At 43.8% G+C, this 24,138-nt stretch overlaps 2 protein-coding genes across 2 annotated transcripts; both read right to left on the bottom strand.

Annotated features, from left to right (window-relative positions):
- Positions 1-121: 121 nt before the first annotated feature.
- Positions 122-23,772, bottom strand: LOC117195091 (probable cytochrome P450 12a5, mitochondrial). Its single transcript, XM_033399747.1, has 6 exons — positions 23,690-23,772; positions 23,295-23,608; positions 4,816-5,101; positions 4,308-4,755; positions 3,691-4,252; positions 122-165 (listed from the first exon to the last, which is right to left on the bottom strand). The coding sequence occupies exons 1-6, from the start codon at positions 23,770-23,772 to the stop codon at positions 122-124; spliced, it is 1,737 nt and encodes a 578-aa protein (XP_033255638.1).
- Positions 3,561-5,469, bottom strand: LOC117194975 (probable cytochrome P450 12a5, mitochondrial). Its single transcript, XM_033399448.1, has 4 exons — positions 5,332-5,469; positions 4,816-5,267; positions 4,308-4,755; positions 3,561-4,252 (listed from the first exon to the last, which is right to left on the bottom strand). Exons 1-4 carry the CDS (start codon positions 5,401-5,403, stop codon positions 3,566-3,568), a joined length of 1,659 nt encoding a protein of 552 aa, XP_033255339.1. The 5' UTR covers positions 5,404-5,469; the 3' UTR covers positions 3,561-3,565.
- Positions 23,773-24,138: the final 366 nt, after the last annotated feature.

The following is a 24,138-nucleotide window of genomic DNA, read 5'->3' as shown; positions in this document are numbered from 1 at the left end:
TAACAGAGCACAAACAGAACAAGAGAGAGAGAGAGTGCCAAAACACGTTCGCGGGAGGGTGCGAATGTCAAACAGAAATAATTGTAAACGTTTGCCATATTTTTTTAATATAGACTGCTATTTATTGGGCATGGAATGGTCGGTAGACTGCCGAAAGTTTTGGGCCTGATAATAATATAAACAAGCTAATCTTTAGCGCTTTTTTATATCTTGTTATTATACCGATACTCAAAATGAGTATTGGGGTATATTAGATTTGTGGTAAAAGTGGATGTGTGTAACGTCCAGAAGGAATCGTTTCCGACCCATAAAGTATATATATTCTTGATCAGCATCAATAGCCGAGTCGATTGAGCCATGTCTGTCTGTCCGTCTGTCCGTCCGTCCGTCTGTCCGTCTGTCCGTCCGTCCGTCTGTCCGTCCCCTTCAGCGCCTAGTGCTCAAGGACTATAAGAGCTAGAGCAACGATGTTTTGTATCCAGACTTCTGTGATATGTCACTGCTACAAAAATATTTCAAAACCCCACAAAGGACGAAAATCTGTGGCATCTACATTTTTAAAGATACGATAAAACCAAAACGCAGAATCGTAGAGAATGACTATATGTTTTAGAATGTAAGATCTCAACCAGATCGTATAATTATTATAGCCAGAATCAAGAAAACAATTTCATTCTTACTCGCTCTGTCTCTCTCTAACACACAGGTTTCATGGTCGGTTTTGCCAATTTCAAAATATGAGTTCAAAGATCTCAGAACCTATAAGAGCCAGAGCAACCAAATTTGGTATCCACACTCCTGTGATATCGGACCTTGACCGTTTCGTGTCCAAATTTCGCCACACCCCCTTCCGCCCCGCAAAGGACGAAAATCTGGGCATCCACAAATCTCAGAGACTATTAAGGCTGGAGTAACCAAATTTGGTATCCGCACTTCTGTTAGACCTCACTATAAAACGTATATCTCAGAATTTCGCCCCACCCCTTCCGCCCCACAAAGGAAGAAAATCTGTTGCATCCACAATATTGCACATTCGAGAAAACTAAAAACGCAGAATCATAGATAACGACCATATCTATCAGATTGCTGAATCTGGACCAGATCAGATAATTTGTATAGCCAAAAGGAACAAATCCATTTGCACTGGCTACGCAGCGCCCGACGTTACGCTCAGACTGATTTTCTGTCTCTCTCGCACGCACTCTTTGTCGTGTCGTTTAATATTAGCGGCGTCTGCGGAGGAGAGCCATACTGACTTAGTATCGGGTATAACTGTAGAGTTGCGGTGTCCGCAGCAACTCACAACGTTCCCCCTCGTTTTTTTTGGTTCGGTTGTCCTTCTTGAAAGTAATTTAATTTTTATTGGGCCAACATCGAAAATAAATGAAACAGAGATTAACAGATAAAGGTACAAAAAATCAAATCAAACATAAAACGCAAATAAAAATTCATACGATTACTCCGTTAGTCGTGGAAGCTATGTGTAAGCTTTGCTTAGCATCGTACGATTACTCCGTTATCTAGGGAAGCAAGGTGTAAGCTTTGTCTAAAATCGTACGATTACCCCGTTGGTTGTGGAAGGTAAAGTTCCGATCGTAAGGGCTAATGCAAGTAATAGAACTTCTGGCTAGATCATTGCTATAGTGAAGCTGTGCGAATTCGGATGTGTCTTTTTATACAAATATATAGATCCAAGTGAATTTGAAAACGTTGTGCAATCAAACACGTGCCAAGTAAATTGAAGTTCTGGTGGACTACATTATTCCTTTTGGATTAAGAAAAAATAAAAGGTATTTGGACCTTACAATAGTGACACAGCTTTAACAGTCTCATATCATAGGGCTGGAAATCTTACTACGTTCGACACTGGGAAAGAAAAACCAAAAGCCGCTGTGCGGTAGACGGCGACGGGCGTATCGAATTCAGAGAGCTCATGAGGCTGCGCTTGGCGTTGGGAGTCCGATACCCCGAAGAGCTGGCGGCTGCTGATGGATTGAGTCGCTTGTGCAGATTCCCAGTGCTCTTGGTCATATTGGGAGTGATCAGCTGGATTGTTGGGGTCTTGCGCAACGACATTGTCGAGGTCGACATTGAGGACATGTTCTTCAAAGTTCGGGGCGTGCGAGGGGCCGTTGAACCGGCAGTCGGCGGTGGCATCATCAATTTGCTGCTGCTGCCCGTCCTCGTGGTGGGCGGGGCCTTCTTGCGGGCCGAGCTCTGCTTGGCCTGCCGATAGTTCTCCCATTCGCCAGCCATCAGCTCCAGTATGTTCTCGCCATAAACCAGAAACGGGCCATGCGATTGCACCTCATAGGCGTGCACCAGTTCAGTGATCTGCTGCTCAATCTTGAATAGCTTCGAGGTGATGGCCTTGCGTTCCTTTTCCTCTTTAAGGAACTGGCCGCCACGATTGTTTAAACGATTCGGCTCGTTGGCCTTTGCCTCTAGAGCCTGCATGCGGGACCAAAGTTCTGAACGGCTCTCGTACAGATCGAAAATCTCCTTGTTGCACGTGTAGAAGCTCTTCAGATCATCCAGCTCCAGCTCGTGCAGCTCCAACAGGTCTTCGTTGTAATACTTATTGTAGTAGTTGGAGAAACGCTTGCGCTCCTGCTGGCTCTTGAGCGTTAGATCCCACCACTTGCTTATCTCGACGCGCAGCTGCTCGATGAACGTCTTGAGGTTCTGGCTGCGCAGTGCCTGGCAGCGCTGCAGCTCTGAATGGAGGATGTCATAGGTGCGCTGCGTATTCTCGGTGAACTCGCGCACTCGTCGCATTGCGCTTTCGTCCGTCTCCTGGAGGCGATCCCACAGCACGTAGATCTTCTCGCGCATGTCATGGATTTTGGAGCGCAGCTCCTGGTCCAGCTCCGTCTGACGCACTGCGCGCTGAGAGCGCAGGTTGTCGAGATGGTCGCGAAAGCCGTCCATCTCATCGGGCAGGGGCAGCGGGTCCGCCAGTAGAGGGAGCGGCAGTGCGCCCAGCTCTTCGCAGAGCTGCTCCTGCTGGAGCAGCAGCTCCCCGATCTCCGCCCGACGTTTCGAGAGCTCCTCGCGCAGATGCTCAATGCTTTTGTCCAGCTTCAGCTGCAATGTGATCAGTGGCACATCGTCGGGCCTCTGACCAATGTCCACCGTCTCATGGAGGAGTCGGGTGAGGTCGCTGGCCTCGGCTCGGAGTGCGGCTATGTCATCCAGGATGGCCGCCTGCTTCTCCCGCGACTCGGTCAGCAGATCCGTATAGAAATTATCCGCGTGCGCCTTGAGTTTGTGCAGAAAGTCCTCGCATGTCTTCGGCTCGAACATGAGGGACCACATTGAATGGAGCTGCTCCACATGCTCGCCAGTCATCTCAAGGATCTCTCCCTTGATGGAGATTGGGTCAACCATAGCCAATAGGAATGGGTCTTGTATTCGCGAATGGAAGGAATTTATGTGATGTGGGCAGGATTTCGATTGCACAATGTGTTGCTCAAGGAAAATGCCTCCGCACAGATAAGTGACGCCTCTCGTGTTGGCACAAATTGCACAATGAAAATTTTGTGTGCTTGATTTGCCTCATGCCTCAAAGCACAAAACAAGTTGATTCTGATTGACGTGCGGCCAAAAAAACACCTACTTTATATTGCAAATAAGTTCCTTCAAGGTTTTCCAGTTGTAAAGATAATTTAGGATGTGAAATGTGTTTACTGTTGGGCAAATTGATCAGGGAGGAGCGGAAAGCGTTCTCCGTGGGATGATTGAACTCGATGCTAAAGTTCCGAATGAGTCGAGCGATGCCCAGCTCGAGCTCCATGTCCACGATGCGCTTTCCAACGCACATCCGGGGTCCAAATCCGAAGGGCAAGAACACAAACGGATTCTTCAGCTTCAAGTCATTTTCCGGGCATTGCCCGTTGGAGTCTGTGGCGTTACGAATCCAACGTTCTGGCAGGAACTCAGCAGCCTTGGGGAAGTGCTCCTCGCTTGATAGCAAGCTCAGGGGAACCATCGACAAACAGGTACCAGCTGGCACTTGGTATCCGCTCAAAACGCTGTCCCGATTGAGAAATCGGCCATTGCCGATGACCAAAGGATAGATCCGTTGTGACTCTTTGATGCAGGCACGTAGATAGGGAACGTTCTTCATCGATGCCTCAGTGAATTCGGAGTCCTTCTCGGGTAGAACCTTCATCACCTCTTCTCGGAGTACGGCCTGCTTCTCCGGATTCTTGGCAAGGCACAGCAAGGCCGCTGTAAAGGTACTTGAGGTCTGGAAAAAAAGGATGTATGAGATAAGGGTAAGTATGAGAACAACAGACTATCACGGTATCCACTCCGGCCATTAGCATGTCCATGGCCATAACCGTCGCCACCTTTTTGTCGATCTTGAGCAGCTTTTCCAGTACACTCTGCTCGCTCTCAGGGCGGACAACACCCTCCTTGGCCTCTTTCTCTAGACGCTCTATAGCTTCGTCTACATACGCTGAAGTTATTTCTTGAACGCCATCTAGGGACTTCATTAGCTTTATTAGCTTGGGTGTTTTAACGTAACGCCAGATGGAGGGCTTCATCTCCAGATCGGCTGTTAATTCAAAAAAATCGTCCAGGTACTTGAAAAGTAACACAGCCTGGTCGTTATCGCCCGACTCTTTGAGCAGTCCCAACTGCTTGTCCAGAGCCACCACAGAGACTGACTCGAGAGTCCACCGATTTATAACGCTTAAGAAATCATCTGGAGCTTCCTGGGTATCGATATCACGGAGTGCTTTAATACTGTGAAGGGGGGAGAACATACTTGAGCGTAAACAGGGATTTATTATCAGTCATACGCACCGTTGCACAAACTCCTGGTTCACTTGGGACATCTTCTTATAGTAAAGCCGCACGTTCTTCGGCTGCATTAGGATAGGATTTACAGCCGATCGAAAGTCGCTCCAGGTTTTTCCTTGTGTGGGTAAAGTTCCCTCCACTCCCTGGAAGAAATCCTTTCTATGAGTCTTCCGATGATAGCGAAGAGTATCGCTGCCAGGCCGATGCGGCCACACTCCTTCGTTCCGGAACACGACCTCGAAGTCCTTGGGATTGTGAGTCATCAGGTATGACGTACCTCCCATCATACCTGGTAAATATAATATGTTTCCATAGTCGTCTTGCAAAGCTTTGAACAATTTCACAATGTCCAGTTTGCTATATTTTCCTCCAGGCATAAAATTCCAAACAGTAGACAGAAAAAATGTACTAGCATCATTTCTGGGCTCTGCTACAGCTGCTGTGGTCTGCCAACGCTACAAGAGATTTAAAAACGTATATCACTGTCATATCGGATCTATATGTATACTATATATTTACCAGCGGACTGCTGACAGAGAGGGCTGCTTTTTGCGCCTGAATTATAGATAGACCGCTGCGCACTTTCAACATTTTGCTTGTTAGGAACTTAATTCATTCACTGCCAGAGCTATACTGCTAAATCATTCCATTAGCTAGCTATTTGAAAGGCCTGCGAGAGCTTTGTTGCAAAAAGAGCTGACCGATAACAGAGCACAAACAGAACAAGAGCGAGAGAGAGTGCCAAAACACGTTCGCGGGAGCGTGCGAATGTCAAACAGAAATAATTGTAAACGTTTGCCATATTTTTTTAATATAGACTGCTATTTATTGGGCATGGAATGGTCGGTAGACTGCCGAAAGTTTTGGGCCTGATAACAATATAAACAAGCTAATCTTTAGCGCTTTTTTATATCTTGTTATTATACCCGATACTCAAAATGAGTATTGGGGTATATTAGATTTGTGGTAAAAGTGGATGTGTGTAACGTCCAGAAGGAATCGTTTCCGACCCCATAAAGTATATATATTCTTGATCAGCATCAATAGCCGAGTCGATTGAGCCATGTCTGTCTGTCCGTCTGTCCGTCTGTCCGTCCGTCCGTCTGTCCGTCCCCTTCAGCGCCTAGTGCTCAAAGACTATAAGAGCTAGAGCAACGATGTTTTGTATCCAGACTTCTGTGATATGTCACTGCTACAAAAATATTTCAAAACCCCACAAAGGACGAAAATCTGTGGCATCCACATTTTTAAAGATACGATAAAACCAAAAACGCAGAATCGTAGAGGATGATTATATGTTTTAGAATGTAAGATCTCAACCAGATCGTATAATTATTATAGCCAGAATCAAGAAAACAATTTCATTCTAACTCGCTCTGTCTCTCTCTAACACACAGGTTTCATGGTCGGTTTTGCCAATTTCAAAATATGAGTTCAAAGATCTCAGAACCTATAAGAGCCAGAGCAACCAAATTTGGTATCCACACTCCTGTGATATCGGACCTTGACCGTTTCGTGTCCAAATTTCGCCACACCCCCTTCCGCCCCCGCAAAGGACGAAAATCTGGGGCATCCACAAATCTCAGAGACTATTAAGGCTAGAGTAACCAAATTTGGTATCCGCACTTCTGTTAGACCTCACTATAAAACGTATATCTCAGAATTTCGCCCCACCCCTTCCGCCCCCACAAAGGACGAAAATCTGTTGCATCCACAATATTGCACATTCGAGAAAACTAAAAACGCAGAATCATAGATAACGACCATATCTATCAGATTGCTGAATCTGGACCAGATCAGATAATTTTTATAGCCAAAAGGAACAAATCCATTTGCACTGGCTACGCAGCGCCCGACGTTACGCTCAGACTGATTTTCTGTCTCTCTCGCACGCACTCTTTGTCGTGTCGTTTAATATTAGCGGCGTCTGCCGGAGGAGAGCCATACTGACTTAGTATCGGGTATAACTGTAGAGTTGCGGTGTCCGCAGCAACTCACAACGTTCCCCCTCGTTTTTTTTGGTTCGGTTGTCCTTCTTGGAAGTAATTTAATTTTTATTGGGCCAACATCGAAAATAAATGAAACAGAGATTAACAGATAAAGGTACAAAAAATCAAATCAAACATAAAACGCAAATAAAAATTCATACGATTACTCCGTTAGTCGTGGAAGCTATGTGTAAGCTTTGCTTAGCATCGTACGATTACTCCGTTATCTAGGGAAGCAAGGTGTAAGCTTTGTCTAAAATCGTACGATTACCCCGTTGGTTGTGGAAGGTAAAGTTCCGATCGTAAGGGCTAATGCAAGTAATAGAACTTCTGGCTAGATCATTGCTATAGTGAAGCTGTGCGAATTCGGATGTGTCTTTTTATACAAATATGTAGGTCCAAGTGAATTTGAAAACGTTGTGCAATCAAACACGTGCCAAGTAAATTGAAGTTCTGGTGGACTACATTATTCCTTTTGGATTAAGAAAAAATAAAAGGTATTTGGACCTTACAATAGTGACACAGCTTTAACAGTCTCTTATCATAGGGCTGGAAATCTTACTACGTTCGACACTGGGAAAGAAAAACCAATTGACCCCCCCTCCAAGAACGAGGTCGTCAAAGTCCATCGATTTCTTAGTAGATCTGGGAAAGACCTCGGATTTCCCAGGAACCAGCATCTACATAAACCAACGAGCCGTCCGAAGATATACTAGAGTGAAACCCGAAGTTATGTGGAGGCATACTTGAGCTGAAGTACATTTTGGAGTAAGACGAGAAGAATGGTTTTCTTGCGAATTCGGAGAAACTAATATGCCGCGCTCGTCACCCTTCTCGCTTATGAATTAAGCGCGCGGCTAAGGCTTTCGCATGTAGTTCTTCGCAGTGTGTGGAGTGGTTCTCAAACTGTGAAAATAAAACATCATTCTGCGGCGATCCACACTGCCGTTTAATAGTCGTCGTGTGAAAATGTACCAAAGTATTAGTTTTGAGTCTCGTCATGAGATTTTCCATTTATTAAAGATTAGGCTACGCACTAACTATTTTTGTATTGTATAGATTTAAAAAGAAAAAAAAAAAAACAATAATGTATATAATTACCCATAATTAGAAATTAGCGCAAATGAAAACCACATTTTTTTTAAGATCAGATGTTGAGTGGCAAATCGTCGTCGTACGGGTATGGAAATGTAAAGAAAATCGGTGTTTCATCCGAATTAGAAGTGAAGACCTGTATATTCATAATTTTTCTCCCTTCCTCAGAATATGTTCCTACGTCGCCCCTTGAGCTCAACGGACACGCCGGATAATTCGTATAAAGTATGAGTGAGTTACGAACTTCCTTAAACGGAATTCTCGAGAAATTTCGAAATGTATATCTGTCTTATAAAACTTCTATTCCGGTATATGAAACAACCATCTCCGTGCCATAATTTAAAGCGGATCGGCTACTAATTTTTCTTTCACGTTTGCCTTCTAGTTATATAATTATCATATTTTTCTCTTCTTTCCAATTTAATTTCTTTTACGCCATATTCTCTACACATAAGTCCTATATACATATACACATATAACTAGGTATAACTGGATACTATTTCCTCCTTCTTTATTTAATTACTTTATGCTAAGTTTATACTTATCTGGAAAACCATGAAGTCCAAACCCTTAAATTTTGAATTATTAAATAATAATTAGTAGATAATAATGGAACATTAAACCTTTCGTGTTTGTCCTGAGTAGAGCATGAGGAAGTCCGATGATCAAATAGAGATGCGCTCGATTAGGGTTATGCTGTCGATTAAACGGCATACAAAGGTAGGGAGGGTAGAGAAGGGGTCAAAGTCATCTGAGTTCCCCAAGAGCGACGGAATATAGCCTGACTATTTGTCGGTAGTCGATTAACCAGTTAGTTAAAATTCACATTCTTTCTTTTTGATTTCTTTTGTAGAGTTCCTTTTGAACATTAAATCAAGTGTACCTAAAACATCTTTGCGAATGTTTTCGTATAGCAGAGAGGAGAGTAGGAAAGATCCCACGACATTCCGGCGAGCTAGTTAGAGCATAGCTAAAGGTACACGTTCCGAAATCCTGCTATACTATTGGTGTCTGACCGTCAAAAAAAGTATGTACAACATCCATCCGTACATACAATCTCACACCTCTACGAATATGAATTTCTGGCACATTACATAGATTGGCGCCCAACGTGGGGCCAGAGTACGAGTTACTACTGGTTAAAACCCCCAAAAACTTTGCTCGTTGCAATTTTAAATTCCACATTAAAATTAATACTTCCCGTCCAACTACTGTAACGGAGGATATTGATGGAATTTTGGGTTTAAGATTCTGAGTTTCGGAATACCTAACCAAATAGAATCCGCCAGGTAGCAAGGGATGGAAACTGATATTTTTTTTTTGTTACCAGAATTAATTTGCGAATATACGACAGCTATTCACAAAGGCGGATAGGTCGGCCAAATTATAATAGGATAACCCCAAAAGAGTTTATGAGGAAAGAGTATCGATGGCTTTCGGAAGTCTAATTTTCTAGATATAGATTTGGAAATTAGCCATTGCCAAGGTTACTGACCACATAAACATACCATAGACCAAATTAGATTTCATTGAGGTTATATTCCGGCGACAAGAGAAAGCGTATATCGGACGGAGTCAAGCTCGAAAAGGACAAATATTGGGTATTTAGGAAAATTTTGTAGAATTTATTGAAGCTTTGGTCCTATAATTAGGGATTTCCACATTTAGTGATCAGAACTCGTATTACTGGGTTACCTTAACATGTCACCAGTACAACGTACCCCAGGGGGCAAGGCGTCGGGTGACGTGGACGCCCAGATCTGTGGTATATGTCAAGAAGCCATAAGAAGAAGTCAACTAATATGTACTGCATCTTGTGGGCACAGGTATCATGATACTTGCATGAAAGAATTCGTGAAAAATAACAGAAATTGCCCCGTATGTAGGGCGGAGTTGAATCCGGAGGAACTTTCGTTTGATGAGAATACTCTAGCAGCCGAATTACCACCCGACATGGGTTCGGGTATAGTGCCGTTAGAAGGGGGATCCAACCCGGAGTCAAACGCTTCAGAGAGAGGACTTCAAAAGTCAAGAGGGGCTAGGCCTAAACAGGGACGGGGAACTACATCTCAACAGTCTCAACAATTTCGGGATAATTCTTTGGGCAGTATCAGCCATAGGTCGGGCGAAGGAGATATGTCGGAAAGAACCCTTGAGGTTATACAAGCCCTGATAAAAGGTGAGCAGAAAGATATGATGGTGGAGCTAAGTTCATTCGTTAAGAATTTGATCGAAGAAAATCTACGCGGACAATTAGGTAGGATGACTATAGCTTCAGATAGCACGCCTGTGCAAGCGACAAGGCAAAATCACGAGCCTAATATAACAGGAAACTCGTTGTCTTCAGAAAATGGAAGGGAAAGGGGATTACCACATCCAAATGTCTCTAACAGGGCAATAGCTCCTGGGAAGGCCGCTAATATCTTAGCCAGTTGGCGACTAAAATTTGACGGATCCAAAGACGCTATGCACGTCGACGAATTCCTGTACAGGGTTCGTTCACTTACATCCTCCACTTTAAATAACGATTACGAATTACTCTGTGACAATATGCATCTGCTTTTCTCGTCTAAAGCCAGCGATTGGTTTTGGAACTTCCATAGAAAGAACCCACAGTTTTCTTGGCAAACTTTTTCTGCCTCGTTCAGACAACGATTCGATGATGCTAAAGATGATTTCGACTTGTGGGAGTTGATTAGAAAACGCCGTCAGAGAGAGGGTGAATCGTTTGACGATTACAAGACGGCCGTCGAAGAATTAGTGTCCAGGCTCTCACACGAGGTTAGCGAAAATAAGTTAGTAGACATTTTAAAACGTAACGCAAAAACGGCCCTCAGATATGAACTCTTGCATCTCAAAATCAGCGATCGAACTGGCCTGAGAGAAGAAGTTCGCAAGCATGAAAACTTCTGTAAAGACAACCATAACCCTTTTCCACGAGGTAAATTCAGCAAACCGAATGTAGCAGAAATACTTACGGACAATGAAGATATGGAGGAAGAAGACGTTTCGCAGATTTATCGTAAGAAACTAGTATGCTGGAACTACGACCAGGAAGGGCATCGTTTTGATGATTGTTTAGGAGAAAGGCGAATTTTCTGCTATGGGTGTGGTGCTAAGGATATTTATAAACCTCGAAGCGTCAAATGTAACCCAGCGAAAAACTTGAAACGGGATGTACCGACCGGAGCCCAGTCAGTACATCCGACCAAGCACAGCAACTAAACGAAAGTAAACCAACTACCTTTAGAGGGCTTTCCGAAGGGGTAGTTGACGTAAAACCGGATATGATACCACACCATATTTGTACAGGTATAGATGTAGCGACTCAAACGATGGAGAGCAAAGAGTTAGATTCAGAAAATGTGAATACGTGGTTTAAATTGATAGTTAAGCCCAAACGATCGACGGTCCGGAGACGAGCGTTCTGGAAAAAGGTCCAATCTGTTCGAAAACGTTTAGTCTCAGCAGTTATTCTGAGTTCAGATAACCGATTGTACACGGAGGTAATGATCGAAGGGCAAACTTATAAGGCTTTGCTGGATTCAGGAGCAACCATTAGTTGTTTGGGTGGGAGAGCAGCAACCTTTTTAGCACATCACCCACAGTCTCAGAAGTGTTTGGGAACCATACGCACTGCCAGCAACGAAGCTTGTACCGTAGTGTCCAAATTGGTGGTCCCGATTGAATTCCGTAAAATAGTTAAGGAAGTAGAGTTCTTTATCATACCAGATTTAAAGCAAGATGTTTATTTAGGAGTTGACTTTTGGAAAGATTTCGGTCTTCTATCCCAATTATTGACCCGAGAAGGAACTGTGAGCTGTTTGGAGAATAGAGACGACACGATTATGAACGAAACGCCTAAAATGCATTCCCTAAATGAAGAACAAAGGAACCAATTAGAGGCGGTAATAAGAACCTTCCGTCATATGAATGCGACGGACTAGGTCGTACACACCTAATACAACATTCTATGGTAATCAATGCCGAAGTACCCGTCAAACAACGACATTGGCCATTTCCCCGCGAAAGAGAAAGTGATGTTCGAAAAAGTAGAGAAGATGATTAAGCTGGGCGTGATAGAACCTTCAAATAGTCCATGGAGTAGCAATTGCGTCCTAGTAAAGAAAGGGAACAAGAATAGGTTATGCCTTGATTCTCGAGAGATCAACAAATATACCCGAAAAGATGCATACCCTCTTCCCCACATAGATGGGATACTCAGTCGATTGCCACCTGCCAAATACATAACGGGACTCGATATGAAGCATGCTTATTGGCAAATTCCCATAGAGGAGTCTTCACGCCAATACACCGCGTTTACCATACCTAACCGACCGCTGTATCAATACAGCAGGTAATACCTGCTAACTTGCGTACGAGAGTGTTTGTTTACCTCGATGACTTACTAATTTTATCAGACGATTTCGAATCCCATTTAATGTTACTGAGAGAAGTTGCAGTACACTTACGAAAGGCTAATCTTACGATAAACATTGCCAAATCGCACTTTTGCATGCGTGAGATTAAGTATCTGGGGTTCATCATTGGATACGGACAGGTAAAGACGGATCCGAGTAAAATTGAAGCTATTAAAGAATTCCCCGTTCCCAAGACGGTGAAACAATTGCGACGATTCCTTGGTCTTGCTGGGTGGTACCGTCGTTTCGTCGACAATTATGCAACGGTAAGTTGCGCCCTCACAGAAAGCGTATGCGTGGAACCCTTTGGCCAATCAGGCATTTGAAAAACTTAAACAGTGCTTGACGTCAGCTCCCATTTTGTCTACTCCTGATTTCTCAAAACCCGTTTTGCTGTTATGTGATGCTAGTACTGTAGGAATTGGTTGTGTGTTAGCTCAGAAAAACGAAGAAGGAGAAGAATTACCCGTAGCATTCATGTCCGAGAAGCTATCTAAAGCTCAGAAAAACTACTCAGTCACGGAATTAGAATGTTTAGCGGTGATAAAGGGAATTAAAAAGTTTCGTGCTTATGTAGAAGGTCAGGCATTCGAGGTGATAACCGATCATGCCTCATTACAATGGCTTATGCGTCAGAAGGAGTTGTCTGGTAGATTAGCTCGATGGGCCATAAAAATACAGGGATTCTCTTTTGAGATAACGCACCGGAAGGGCTCACTAAACGTGGTAGCGGATGCCCTATCGCGTAAAGAGGAAATTACTGTTTCTGAAATGGAAGAGCAGGGTCCGATAGTTGATCTATCTGCCGCAGAATTTAAATCACCAGAATATATGACCTTAATTGATAATATTCGCGCTAAGCAAGACAAATTACCAGACTTGAAGATTCTCAGTGATTTTGTCTACAAAAGAACCGAACCTGATCAGGGAAATAATGGTGTAGATAATCTATCTTGGAAATTGTGGATTCCTAGGGAACTCACCCAAGGTGTAATCTCACGGGCCCATGACCCGCCCAATGCCGCCTACAGTGGAGTAGGGAAAACCATCGAAAAGATTAAAAGATATTTGTTTTGGCCAAAAATGAACAAGCAAATACGTGAGTATGTAGCTCATTGGCAAAGACTATGAGTTGCTTCGCCACTTAAGACTCTTATCGGAGGATAGCCGCATTAGTTATCCGGAAGCACTACAATTTATTTGCGAATCGGCAAAGAAAAAGGTGAAAGAGTCACATGAACAAAATGCTAGGCGATATAATCTACGCTGTCGGAAAGTAGAGTTTAAGGTTGGAGAGCCAGTACTTGCCCGCAATTTCTGCCAAAGCAATGCCATTAAAAAGTTCAATGCAAAGTTAGCGCCGGTTTTTATTTCAGCCGTGGTATCTAGACGAGTTGGCTCATCCTATTATCAAAAGAAAGAACGAACAGGGTAAAAACTTAGGAATATTTCACCTCAAAGACATACAAGTGAAACACTAGGCAACTGTCCTTTTTCCGTTTAGGCTTCGCCAGTTAAAACTAGCGCTTCCTCAACTGTGGTGTAGTGGCCAGTTGTGACTCTAAAACTCCAGAGAACAGCTTGGGAAGTACGGCCCTCGCGTTTAACATTAACTCTGCTCTTTACAAAAACAAGATAAGAGATCAATTACAAGAGAGCAGTAGTTAAAGCTTCCATTGAAGAGCTTAATGTCTAATTTAGAGAAGCAGCGTGGATCTGTGGGAGTTATGTTTTAAAGCTTTACTAGAAATCATACGATTACTCCGTTAGTCGTGGAAGCTATGTGTAAGCTTTGCTTAGCATCGTACGATTACTCCGTTATCTAGGGAAGCAAGGTGTAAGCTTTGTCTAAAATCGTACGATTACCCCGTTGGTTGTGGAAGGTAAAGTTCCGATCGTAAGGGCTAATGCAAGTAATAGAACTTCTGGCTAGATCATTGCTATAGTGAAGCTGTGCGAATTCGGATGTGTCTTTTTATACAAATATATAGATCCAAGTGAATTTGAAAACGTTGTGCAATCAAACACGTGCCAAGTAAATTGAAGTTCTGGTGGACTACATTATTCCTTTTGGATTAAGAAAAAATAAGAGGTATTTGGACCTTACAATAGTGACACAGCTTTAACAGTCTCGTATCATAGGGCTGGAAATCTTACTACGTTCGACACTGGGAAAGAAAAACCAATTGACCCCCCTCCAAGAACGAGGTCGTCAAAATCCATCGATTTCTTAGTAGATCTGGGAAAGACCTCGGATTTCCCAGGAACCAGCATCTACATAAACCAACGATAACTACAACCAAATAAACCAGAAAGAGCCGTCCGAAGATATACTAGAGTGAAACCCGAAGTTATGTGGAGGCATACTTGAGCTGAAGTACATTTTGGAGTAAGACGAGAAGAATGGTTTTCTTGCGAATTCGGAGAAACTAATATGCCGCGCTCGTCACCCTTCTCGCTTATGAATTAAGCGCGCGGCTAAGGCTTTCGCATGTAGTTCTTCGCAGTGTGTGGAGTGGTTCTCAAACTGTGAAAATAAAACATCATTCTGCGGCGATCCACACTGCCGTTTAATAGTCGTCGTGTGAAAATGTACCAAAGTATTAGTTTTGAGTCTCGTCATGAGATTTTCCATTTATTAAAGATTAGGCTACGCACTAACTATTTTTGTATTGTATAGATTTAAAAAGAAAAAAAAATCAATAATGTATATAATTACCCATAATTAGAAATTAGCGCAAATGAAAACCACATTTTTTTTAAGATCAGCCGTTGAGTGGCAAATCGTCGTCGTACGGGTATGGAAATGTAAAGAAAATCGGTGTTTCATCCGAATTAGAAGTGTATATTCATAATGTTTCTCCCTTCCTCAGAATATGTTCCTACGTCGCCCCTTGAGCTCAACGGACACGCCGGATAATTCGTATAAAGTATGAGTGAGTTACGAACTTCCTTTAACGGAATTCTCGAGTATTTTCGAAATGTATATCTGTCTTATAAAACTTCTATTCCGGTATATGAAACAACCATCTCCGTGCCATAATTTAAAGCGGCTACTAATTTTTCGTTCTCGTTTGCCTTCTAGTTATATAATTATCATATTTTTCTCTTCTTTCCAATTTAATTTCTTTTACGCCATATTCTCTACACATAAGTCCTATATACATATACACATATAACTAGGTATAACTGGATACTATTTCCTCCTTCTTTATTTAATTACTTTATGCTAAGCTTATACTTATCTGGAAAACCATGAAGTCCAAACCCTTAAATTTTGAATTATTAAATAATAATTAGTAGATAATAATGGAACATTAAACCTTTCGTGTTTGTCCTGAGTAGAGCATGAGGAAGTCCGATGATCAAATAGAGATGCGCTCGATTAGGGTTATGCTGTCGATTAAACGGCATACAAAGGTAGGGAGGGTAGAGAAGGGGTCAAAGTCATCTGAGTTCCCCAAGAGCGACGGAATATAGCCTGACTATTTGTCGGTAGTCGATTAACCAGTTAGTTAAAATTCACATTCTTTTCTTTTTGATTTCTTTTGTAGAGTTCCTTTTGAACATTAAATCAAGTGTACCTAAAACATCTTTGCGAATGTGTTCGTATAGCAGAGAGGAGAGTAGGAAAGATCCCACGACATTCCGGCGAGCTAGTTAGAGCATAGCTAAAGGTACACGTTCCGAAATCCTGCTATACTATTGGTGTCTGACCGTCAAAAAAAGTATGTACAACCTCCATCCGTACATACAATCTCACACCTCTACGAATATGAATTTCTGGCACATTACATAGATTGGCGCCCAACGTGGGGCCAGAGTACGAGTTACTACTGGTTAAAACCCCCAAAAACTTTGCTCGTTGCAATTTTAAATTCCACATTAAAATTAATACTTCCCGTCCAACTACTGTAACGGAGGATATTGATGGAATTTTGGGTTTAAGATTCTGAGTTTCGGAATACCTAACCAAATAGAATCCGCCAGGTAGCAAGGGATGGAAACTGATTTTTTTTTGTTACCAGAATTAATTTGCGAATATACGACAGCTATTCACAAAGGCGGATAGGTCGGCCAAATTATAATAGGATAACCCCAAAAGAGTTTATGAGGGAAGAGTATCGATGGCTTTCGGAAGTCTAATTTTCTAGATATAGATTTGGAAATTAGCCATTGCCAAGGTTACTGACCACATAAACATACCATAGACCAATTTAGATTTCATTGAGGTTATATTCCGGCGACAAGAGAAAGCGTATATCGGACGGAGTCAAGCTCGAAAAGGACAAATATTGGGTATTTAGGAAAATTTTGTAGAATTTATTGAAGCTTTGGTCCTATAATTAGGGATTTCCACATTTAGTGATCAGAACTCGTATTACTGGGTTACAACGTACCAGTACCAGTACACCAGTACAACGTACCCCAGGGGGCAAGGCGTCGGGTGACGTAGACGCCCAGATCTGTGGTATATGTCAAGAAGCCATAAGAAGAAGTCAACTAATATGTACTGCATCTTGTGGGCACAGGTATCATGATACTTGCATGAAAGAATTCGTGAAAAATAACAGAAATTGCCCCGTATGTAGGGCGGAGTTGAATCCGGAGGAACTTTCGTTTGATGAGAATACTCTAGCAGCCGAATTACCACCCGACATGGGTTCGGGTATAGTGCCGTTAGAAGGGGATCCAACCCGGAGTCAAACGCTTCAGAGAGAGGACTTCAAAAGTCAAGAGGGCTAGGCCTAAACAGGGACGGGGAACTAAATCGCGCAGAGGGATGCATACTAGGTTGCAGTCTCAACAATTTCGGGATAATTCTTTGGGCAGTATCAGCCATAGGTCGGGCGAAGGAGATATGTCGGAAAGAACCCTTGAGGTTATACAAGCCCTGATAAAAGGTGAGCAGAAAGATATGATGGTGGAGCTAAGTTCATTCGCTAAGAATTTGATCGAAGAAAATCTACGCGGACAATTAGTTAGGATGACTATAGCTTCAGATAGCACGCCTGTGCAAGCGACAAGGCAAAATCACGAGCCTAATATAACAGGAAACTCGTTGTCTTCAGAAAATGGAAGGGAAAGGGATTACCACATCCAAATGTCTCTAACAGGGCAATAGCTCCTGGGAAGGCCGCTAATATCTTAGCCAGTTGGCGACTAAAGTTTGACGGATCCAAAGACGCTATGCACGTCGACGAATTCCTGTACAGGGTTCGTTCACTTACATCCTCCACTTTAAATAACGATTACGAATTACTCGGTGACAATATGCATCTGCTTTTCTCGTCTAAAGCCAGCGATTGGTTTTGGAACTTCCATAGAAAGAACCCACAGTTTTCTTGGCAAACTTTTTCTGCCTCGTTCAGACAACGATTCGATGATGCTAAAGATGATTTCGACTTGTGGGAGTTGATTAGAAAACGCCGTCAGAGAGAGGGTGAATCGTTTGACGATTACCAGACGGCCGTCGAAGAATTAGTGTCCAGGCTCTCACACGAGATTAGCGAAAATAAGTTAGTAGACATTTTAAAACGTAACGCAAAAACGGCCCTCAGATATGAACTCTTGCATCTCAAAATCAGCGATCGAACTGGCCTGAGAGAAGAAGTTCGCAAGCATGAAAACTTCTGTAAAGACAACCATAACCCTTTTCCACGAGGTAAATTCAGCAAATCGAATGTAGCAGAAATACTTACGGACAATGAAGATATGGAGGAAGAAGACGTTTCGCAGATTTATCGTAAGAAACTAGTATGCTGGAACTACGACCAGGAAGGGCATCGTTTTGATGATTGTTTAGGAGAAAGGCGAATTTTCTGCTATGGGTGTGGTGCTAAGGATATTTATAAACCTCGATGCGTCAAATGTAACCCAGCGAAAAACTTGAAACGGATGTACCGACCGGAGCCCAGTCAGTACATCCGACCAAGAACAGCAACTAAACGAAAGTAAACTAACTACCTTAAGAGGGCTTTCCGAAGGGGTAGTTGACGTAAAACCGGATATGATACTACACCAAATTTGTACAGGTATAGATGTAGCGACTCAAACGATGGAGAGCAAAGAGTTAGATTCAGAAAATGTGAATACGTGGTTTAAATTGATAGTTAAGCCCAAACGATCGACGGTCCGGAGACGAGCGTTCTGGAAAAAGGTCCAATCTGTTCGAAAACGTTTAGTCTCAGCAGTTATTCTGAGTTCAGATAACCGATTGTACACGGAGGTAATGATCGAAGGGCAAACTTATAAGGCTTTGCTGGATTCAGGAGCAACCATTAGTTGTTTGGGTGGGAGAGCAGCAACCTTTTTAGCACATCACCCACAGTCTCAGAAGTGTTTGGGAACCATACGCACTGCCAGCAACGAAGCTTGTACCGTAGTGTCCAAATTGGTGGTCCCGATTGAATTCCGTAAAATAGTTAAGGAAGTAGAGTTCTTTATCATACCAGATTTAAAGCAAGATGTTTATTTAGGAGTTGACTTTTGGAAAGATTTCGGTCTTCTATCCCAATTATTGACCCGAGAAGGAACTGTGAGCTGTTTGGAGAATAGAGACGACACGATTATGAAGGAAACGCCTAAAATGCATTCCCTAAATGAAGAACAAAGGAACCAATTAGAGGCGGTAATAAGAACCTTCCCGTCATATGAATGCGACGGACTAGGTCGTACACACCTAATACAACATTCTATGGTAATCAATGCCGAAGTACCCGTCAAACAACGACATTGGCCCATTTCCCCCGCGAAAGAGAAAGTGATGTTCGAAAAAGTAGAGAAGATGATTAAGCTGGGCGTGATAGAACCTTCAAATAGTCCATGGAGTAGAAATTGCGTCCTAGTAAAGAAAGGGAGCAAGAATAGGTTATGCCTTGATTCTCGAGAGATCAACAAATATACCCGAAAAGATGCATACCCTCTTCCCCACATAGATGGGATACTCAGTCGATTGCCACCTGCCAAATACATAACGGGACTCGATATGAAGCATGCTTATTGGCAAATTCCATAGAGGAGTCTTCACGCCAATACACCGCGTTTACCATACCTAACCGACCGCTGTATCAATACAAAGTTATGCCTTTTGGTCTAACCAATGCCTCACAAATCCTCTGTCGTTTAATGGATAAGGTAATACCTGCTAACTTGCGTACGAGAGTGTTTGTTTACCTCGATGACTTACTAATTTTATCAGACGATTTCGAATCCCATTTAATGTTACTGAGAGAAGTTGCAGTACACTTACGAAAGGCTAATCTTACGATAAACATTGCCAAGTCGCACTTTTGCATGCGTGAGATTAAGTATCTGGGGTTCATCATTGGATACGGACAGGTAAAGACGGATCCGAGTAAAATTGAAGCTATTAAAGAATTCCCCGTTCCCAAGAAGGTGAAACAATTGCGACGATTCCTTGGTCTTGCTGGGTGGTACCGTCGTTTCGTCGACAATTATGCAACGGTAAGTTGCGCCCTCACAGAACTATTAAAGAAACCGAAAGCGTATGCGTGGAACCCTTTGGCCAATCAGGCATTTGAAAAACTTAAACAGTGCTTGACGTCAGCTCCCATTTTGTCTACTCCTGATTTCTCAAAACCCTTTTTGCTGTTATGTGATGCTAGTACTGTAGGAATTGGTTGTGTGTTAGCTCAGAAAAACGAAGAAGGAGAAGAATTACCCGTAGCGTTCATGTCCGAGAAGCTATCTAAAGCTCAGAAAAACTACTCAGTCACGGAATTAGAATGTTTAGCGGTGATAAAGGGAATTAAAAAGTTTCGTGCTTATGTAGAAGGTCAGGCATTCGAGGTGATAACCGATCATGCCTCATTACCATGGCTTATGCGTCAGAAGGAGTTGTCTGGTAGATTAGCTCGATGGGCCATAAAACTACAGGGATTCTCTTTTGAGATAACGCACCGGAAGGCTCACTAAACGTGGTAGCGGATGCCCTATCGCGTAAAGAGGAAATTACTGTTTCTGAAATGGAAGAGCAGGGTCCGATAGTTGATCTATCTGCCGCAGAATTTAAATCACCAGAATATATGACCTTAATTGATAATATTCGCGCTAAGCAAGACAAATTACCAGACTTGAAGATTCTCAATGATTTTGTCTACAAAAGAACCGAACCTGATCAGGGAAATAATGGTGTAGATAATCTATCTTGGAAATTGTGGATTCCTAGGGAACTCACCAAGGTGTAATCTCACGGGCCCATGACCCGCCAATGCCGCCCACAGTGGAGTAGGGAAAACCATCGAAAAGATTAAAAGATATTTGTTTTGGCCAAAAATGAACAAGCAAATACGTGAGTTTGTAGCTCATTGGCAAAGACTATGAGTTGCTTCGCCACTTAAGACTCTTATCGGAGGATAGCCGCATTAGTTATCCGGAAGCACTACAATTTATTTGCGAATCGGCAAAGAAAAAGGTGAAAGAGTCACATGAACAAAATGCTAGGCGATATAATCTACGCTGTCGGAAAGTAGAGTTTAAGGTTGGAGAGCCAGTACGGCCTCGCGTTTAACATTAACTCTGCTCTTTACAAAACAATATAAGAGATCAATTACAAGAGAGCAGTAGTTAAAGCTTCCATTGAAGAGCTTAATGTCTAATTTAGAGAAGCAGCGTGGATCTGTGGGAGTTATGTTTTAAAGCTTTACTAGAAATCATACGATTACTCCGTTAGTCGTGGAAGCTATGTGTAAGCTTTGCTTAGCATCGTACGATTACTCCGTTATCTAGGGAAGCAAGGTGTAAGCTTTGTCTAAAATCGTACGATTACCCCGTTGGTTGTGGAAGGTAAAGTTCCGATCGTAAGGGCTAATGCAAGTAATAGAACTTCTGGCTAGATCATTGCTATAGTGAAGCTGTGCGAATTCGGATGTGTCTTTTTATACAAATATATAGATCCAAGTGAATTTGAAAACGTTGTGCAATCAAACAAGTGTACCTAAAACATCTTTGCGAATGTGTTCGTATAGCAGAGAGGAGAGTAGGAAAGATCCACGACATTCCGGCGAGCTAGTCAGAGCATAGCTAAAGGTACACGTTCGAAATCCTGCTATACTATTGGTGTCTGACCGTCAAAAAAAGTATGTACAACCTCCATCCGTACATACAATCTCACACCTCTACGAATATGAATTTCTGGCACATTACATATTGGGAGTGATCAGCTGGATTGTTGGGGTCTTGCGCAACGACATTGTCGAGGTCGACATTGAGGACATGTTCTTCAAAGTTCGTGGCGTGCGAGGGCCGTTGAACCGGCAGTCGGCGGTGGCATCATTAATTTGCTGCTGCTGCCCGTCCTCGTGGTGGGCGGGGCGTTCTTGCGGGCCGAGCTCTGCTTGGCCTGCTGATAGTTCTCCCATTCGCCAGCCATCAGCTCCAGTATGTTCTCGCCATAAACCAGAAACGGGCCATGCGATTGCACCTCATAGGCGTGCACCAGATCAGTGATCTGCTGCTCAATCTTGGGCAGCTTCGAGGTGATGGCCTTGCGTTCCTTTTCCTCTTTAAGGAACTGGCCGCCACGATTGTTGAAACGATTCGGCTCGTTGGCCTTTGCCTCTAGAGCCTGCATGCGGGACCAAAGTTCTGCACGGCTCTCGTACAGATCGAAAATCTCCTTGTTGCACGTGTAGAAGCTTTTCAGATCATCCAGCTCCAGCTCGTGCAGCTCCAACAGGTCTTCGTTGTAATACTTATTGTAGTAGTTGGAGAAACGCTTGCGCTCCTGCTGGCTCTTGAGCGTTAGATCCCACCACTTGCTTATCTCGACGCGCAGCTGCTCGATGAACGTCTTGAGATTCTGGCTGCGCAGTGCCTGCAGCGCTGCAGCTCCGAATGGAGGATGTCATAGGTGCGCTGCGTATTCTCGGTGCACTCGCGCACTCGTCGCATGGCGCTCTCGTCCGTCTCCTGGAGGCGATCCCACAGCACGTAGATCTTCTCGCGCATGTCATGGATTTTGGAGCGCAGCTCCTGGATCTGCTCGGCATAACTGTTGCGCATCTGCCGCAGCCGCTCTAGTGTCTCTGGTGTTAGATTGTGGCTCAGATCGTTCAGTAGGCGATCCTCTGCATCGGTCTGGGGCATCAGCTCGAGCATCTTCATGTCATGCTTGATGGCCTTGCGCAGCTGGTCCAGCTCCGTCTGGCGCACTGCGCGCTGAGAGCGCAGGTTGTCGAGATGGTCGCGAAAGCCGTCCATCTCATCGGCAGGGGCAGCGGGTCCGCCAGTAGAGGGAGCGGCAGTGCGCCCAGCTCTTCGCAGAGCTGCTCCTGCTGGAGCAGCAGCTCCCGATCTCCGCCCGACGTTTCGAGAGCTCCTCGCGCAGATGCTCAATGCTTTTGTCCAGCTTCAGCTGCAATGTGATCAGTGGCACATCGTCGGGCCTCTGACCAATGTCCACCGTCTCATGGAGGAGTCGGGTGAGGTCGCTGGCCTCGGCTCGGAGTGCGGCTATGTCATCCAGGATGGCGCCTGCTTCTCCCGCGACTCGGTCAGCAGATCCGTATAGAAATTATCCGCGTGCGCCTTGAGTTTGTGCAGAAAGTCCTCGCATGTCTTCGGCTCGAGCATGAGGACCACATTAAATGGAGCTGCTCCACATGCTCGCCAGTCATCTCAAGGATCTCTCCCTTGATGGAGGTTGGGTCAACCATAGCCAATAGGAATGGGTCTTGTATTCGCGAATGGAAGGAATTTATGTGATGTGTGCAGGATTTCGATTGCACAATGTGTTGCTCAAGGAAAATGCCTCCGCACAGATAAGTGACGCCTCTCGTGTTGGCACAAATTGCACAATGAAAATTTTGTGTGCTTGATTTGCCTCATGCCTCAAAGCACAAAACAAGTTGATTCTGATTGACGTGCGGCCAAAAAACACCTACTTTATATTGCAAATAAGTTCCTTCAAGGTTTTCCAGTTGTAAAGATAATTTAGGATGAGAAATGTGTTTACTGTTGGGCAAATTGATCAGGGAGGAGCGGAAAGCGTTCTCCGTGGGATGATTGAACTCGATGCTAAAGTTCCGAATGAGTCGAGCGATGCCCAGCTCGAGCTCCATGTCACGATGCGCTTTCCAACGCACATCCGGGTCCAAATCGAAGGGCAAGAACACAAACGGATTCTTCAGCTTCAAGTCATTTGCCGGGCATTGCCCGTTGGAGTCTGTGGCGTTACGAATCCAACGCTCTGGCAGGAACTCAGCAGCCTTGGGGAAGTGCTCCTCGCTTGATAGCAAGCTCAGGGAACCATCGACACACAGGTACCAGCTGGCACTTGGTATCGCTCAAAACGCTGTCCGATTGAGAAATCGGCCATTGCCGATGACCAAAGGATAGATCCGTTGTGACTCTTTGATGCAGGCACGTAGATAGGGAACGTTCTTCATCGATGCCTCAGTGAATTCGGAGTCCTTCTCGGGTAGAACTTTCATCACCTCTTCTCGGAGTACGCCTGCTTCTCCGGATTCTTGGCAAGGCACAGCAAGGCCGCTGTAAAGGTACTTGAGGTCTGGAAAAAAAGGATGTATGAGATAAGGGTAAGTATAAGAACAACAGACTATCACGGTATCACTCCGGCCATTAGCATGTCCATGGCCATAACCGTCGCCACCTTTTTGTCGATCTTGAGCAGCTTTTCCAGTACACTCTGCTCGCTCTCAGGGCGGACAACACCCTCTTGGCCTCTTTCTCTAGACGCTCTATAGCTTCGACTACATACGCTGAAGTTATTTCTTGAACGCATCTAGGGACTTCATTAGCTTCATTAGCTTGGGTGTTTTAACGTAACTCCAGATGGG

The sequence above is a fragment of the Drosophila miranda genome, assembly GCF_003369915.1.
Source record: "Drosophila miranda strain MSH22 chromosome Y unlocalized genomic scaffold, D.miranda_PacBio2.1 Contig_Y5_pilon, whole genome shotgun sequence".
In the NCBI taxonomy this organism is placed as follows: Eukaryota; Metazoa; Arthropoda; class Insecta; order Diptera; family Drosophilidae; genus Drosophila; species Drosophila miranda.
This window is presented reverse-complemented; position numbering and strand designations above follow the sequence as displayed.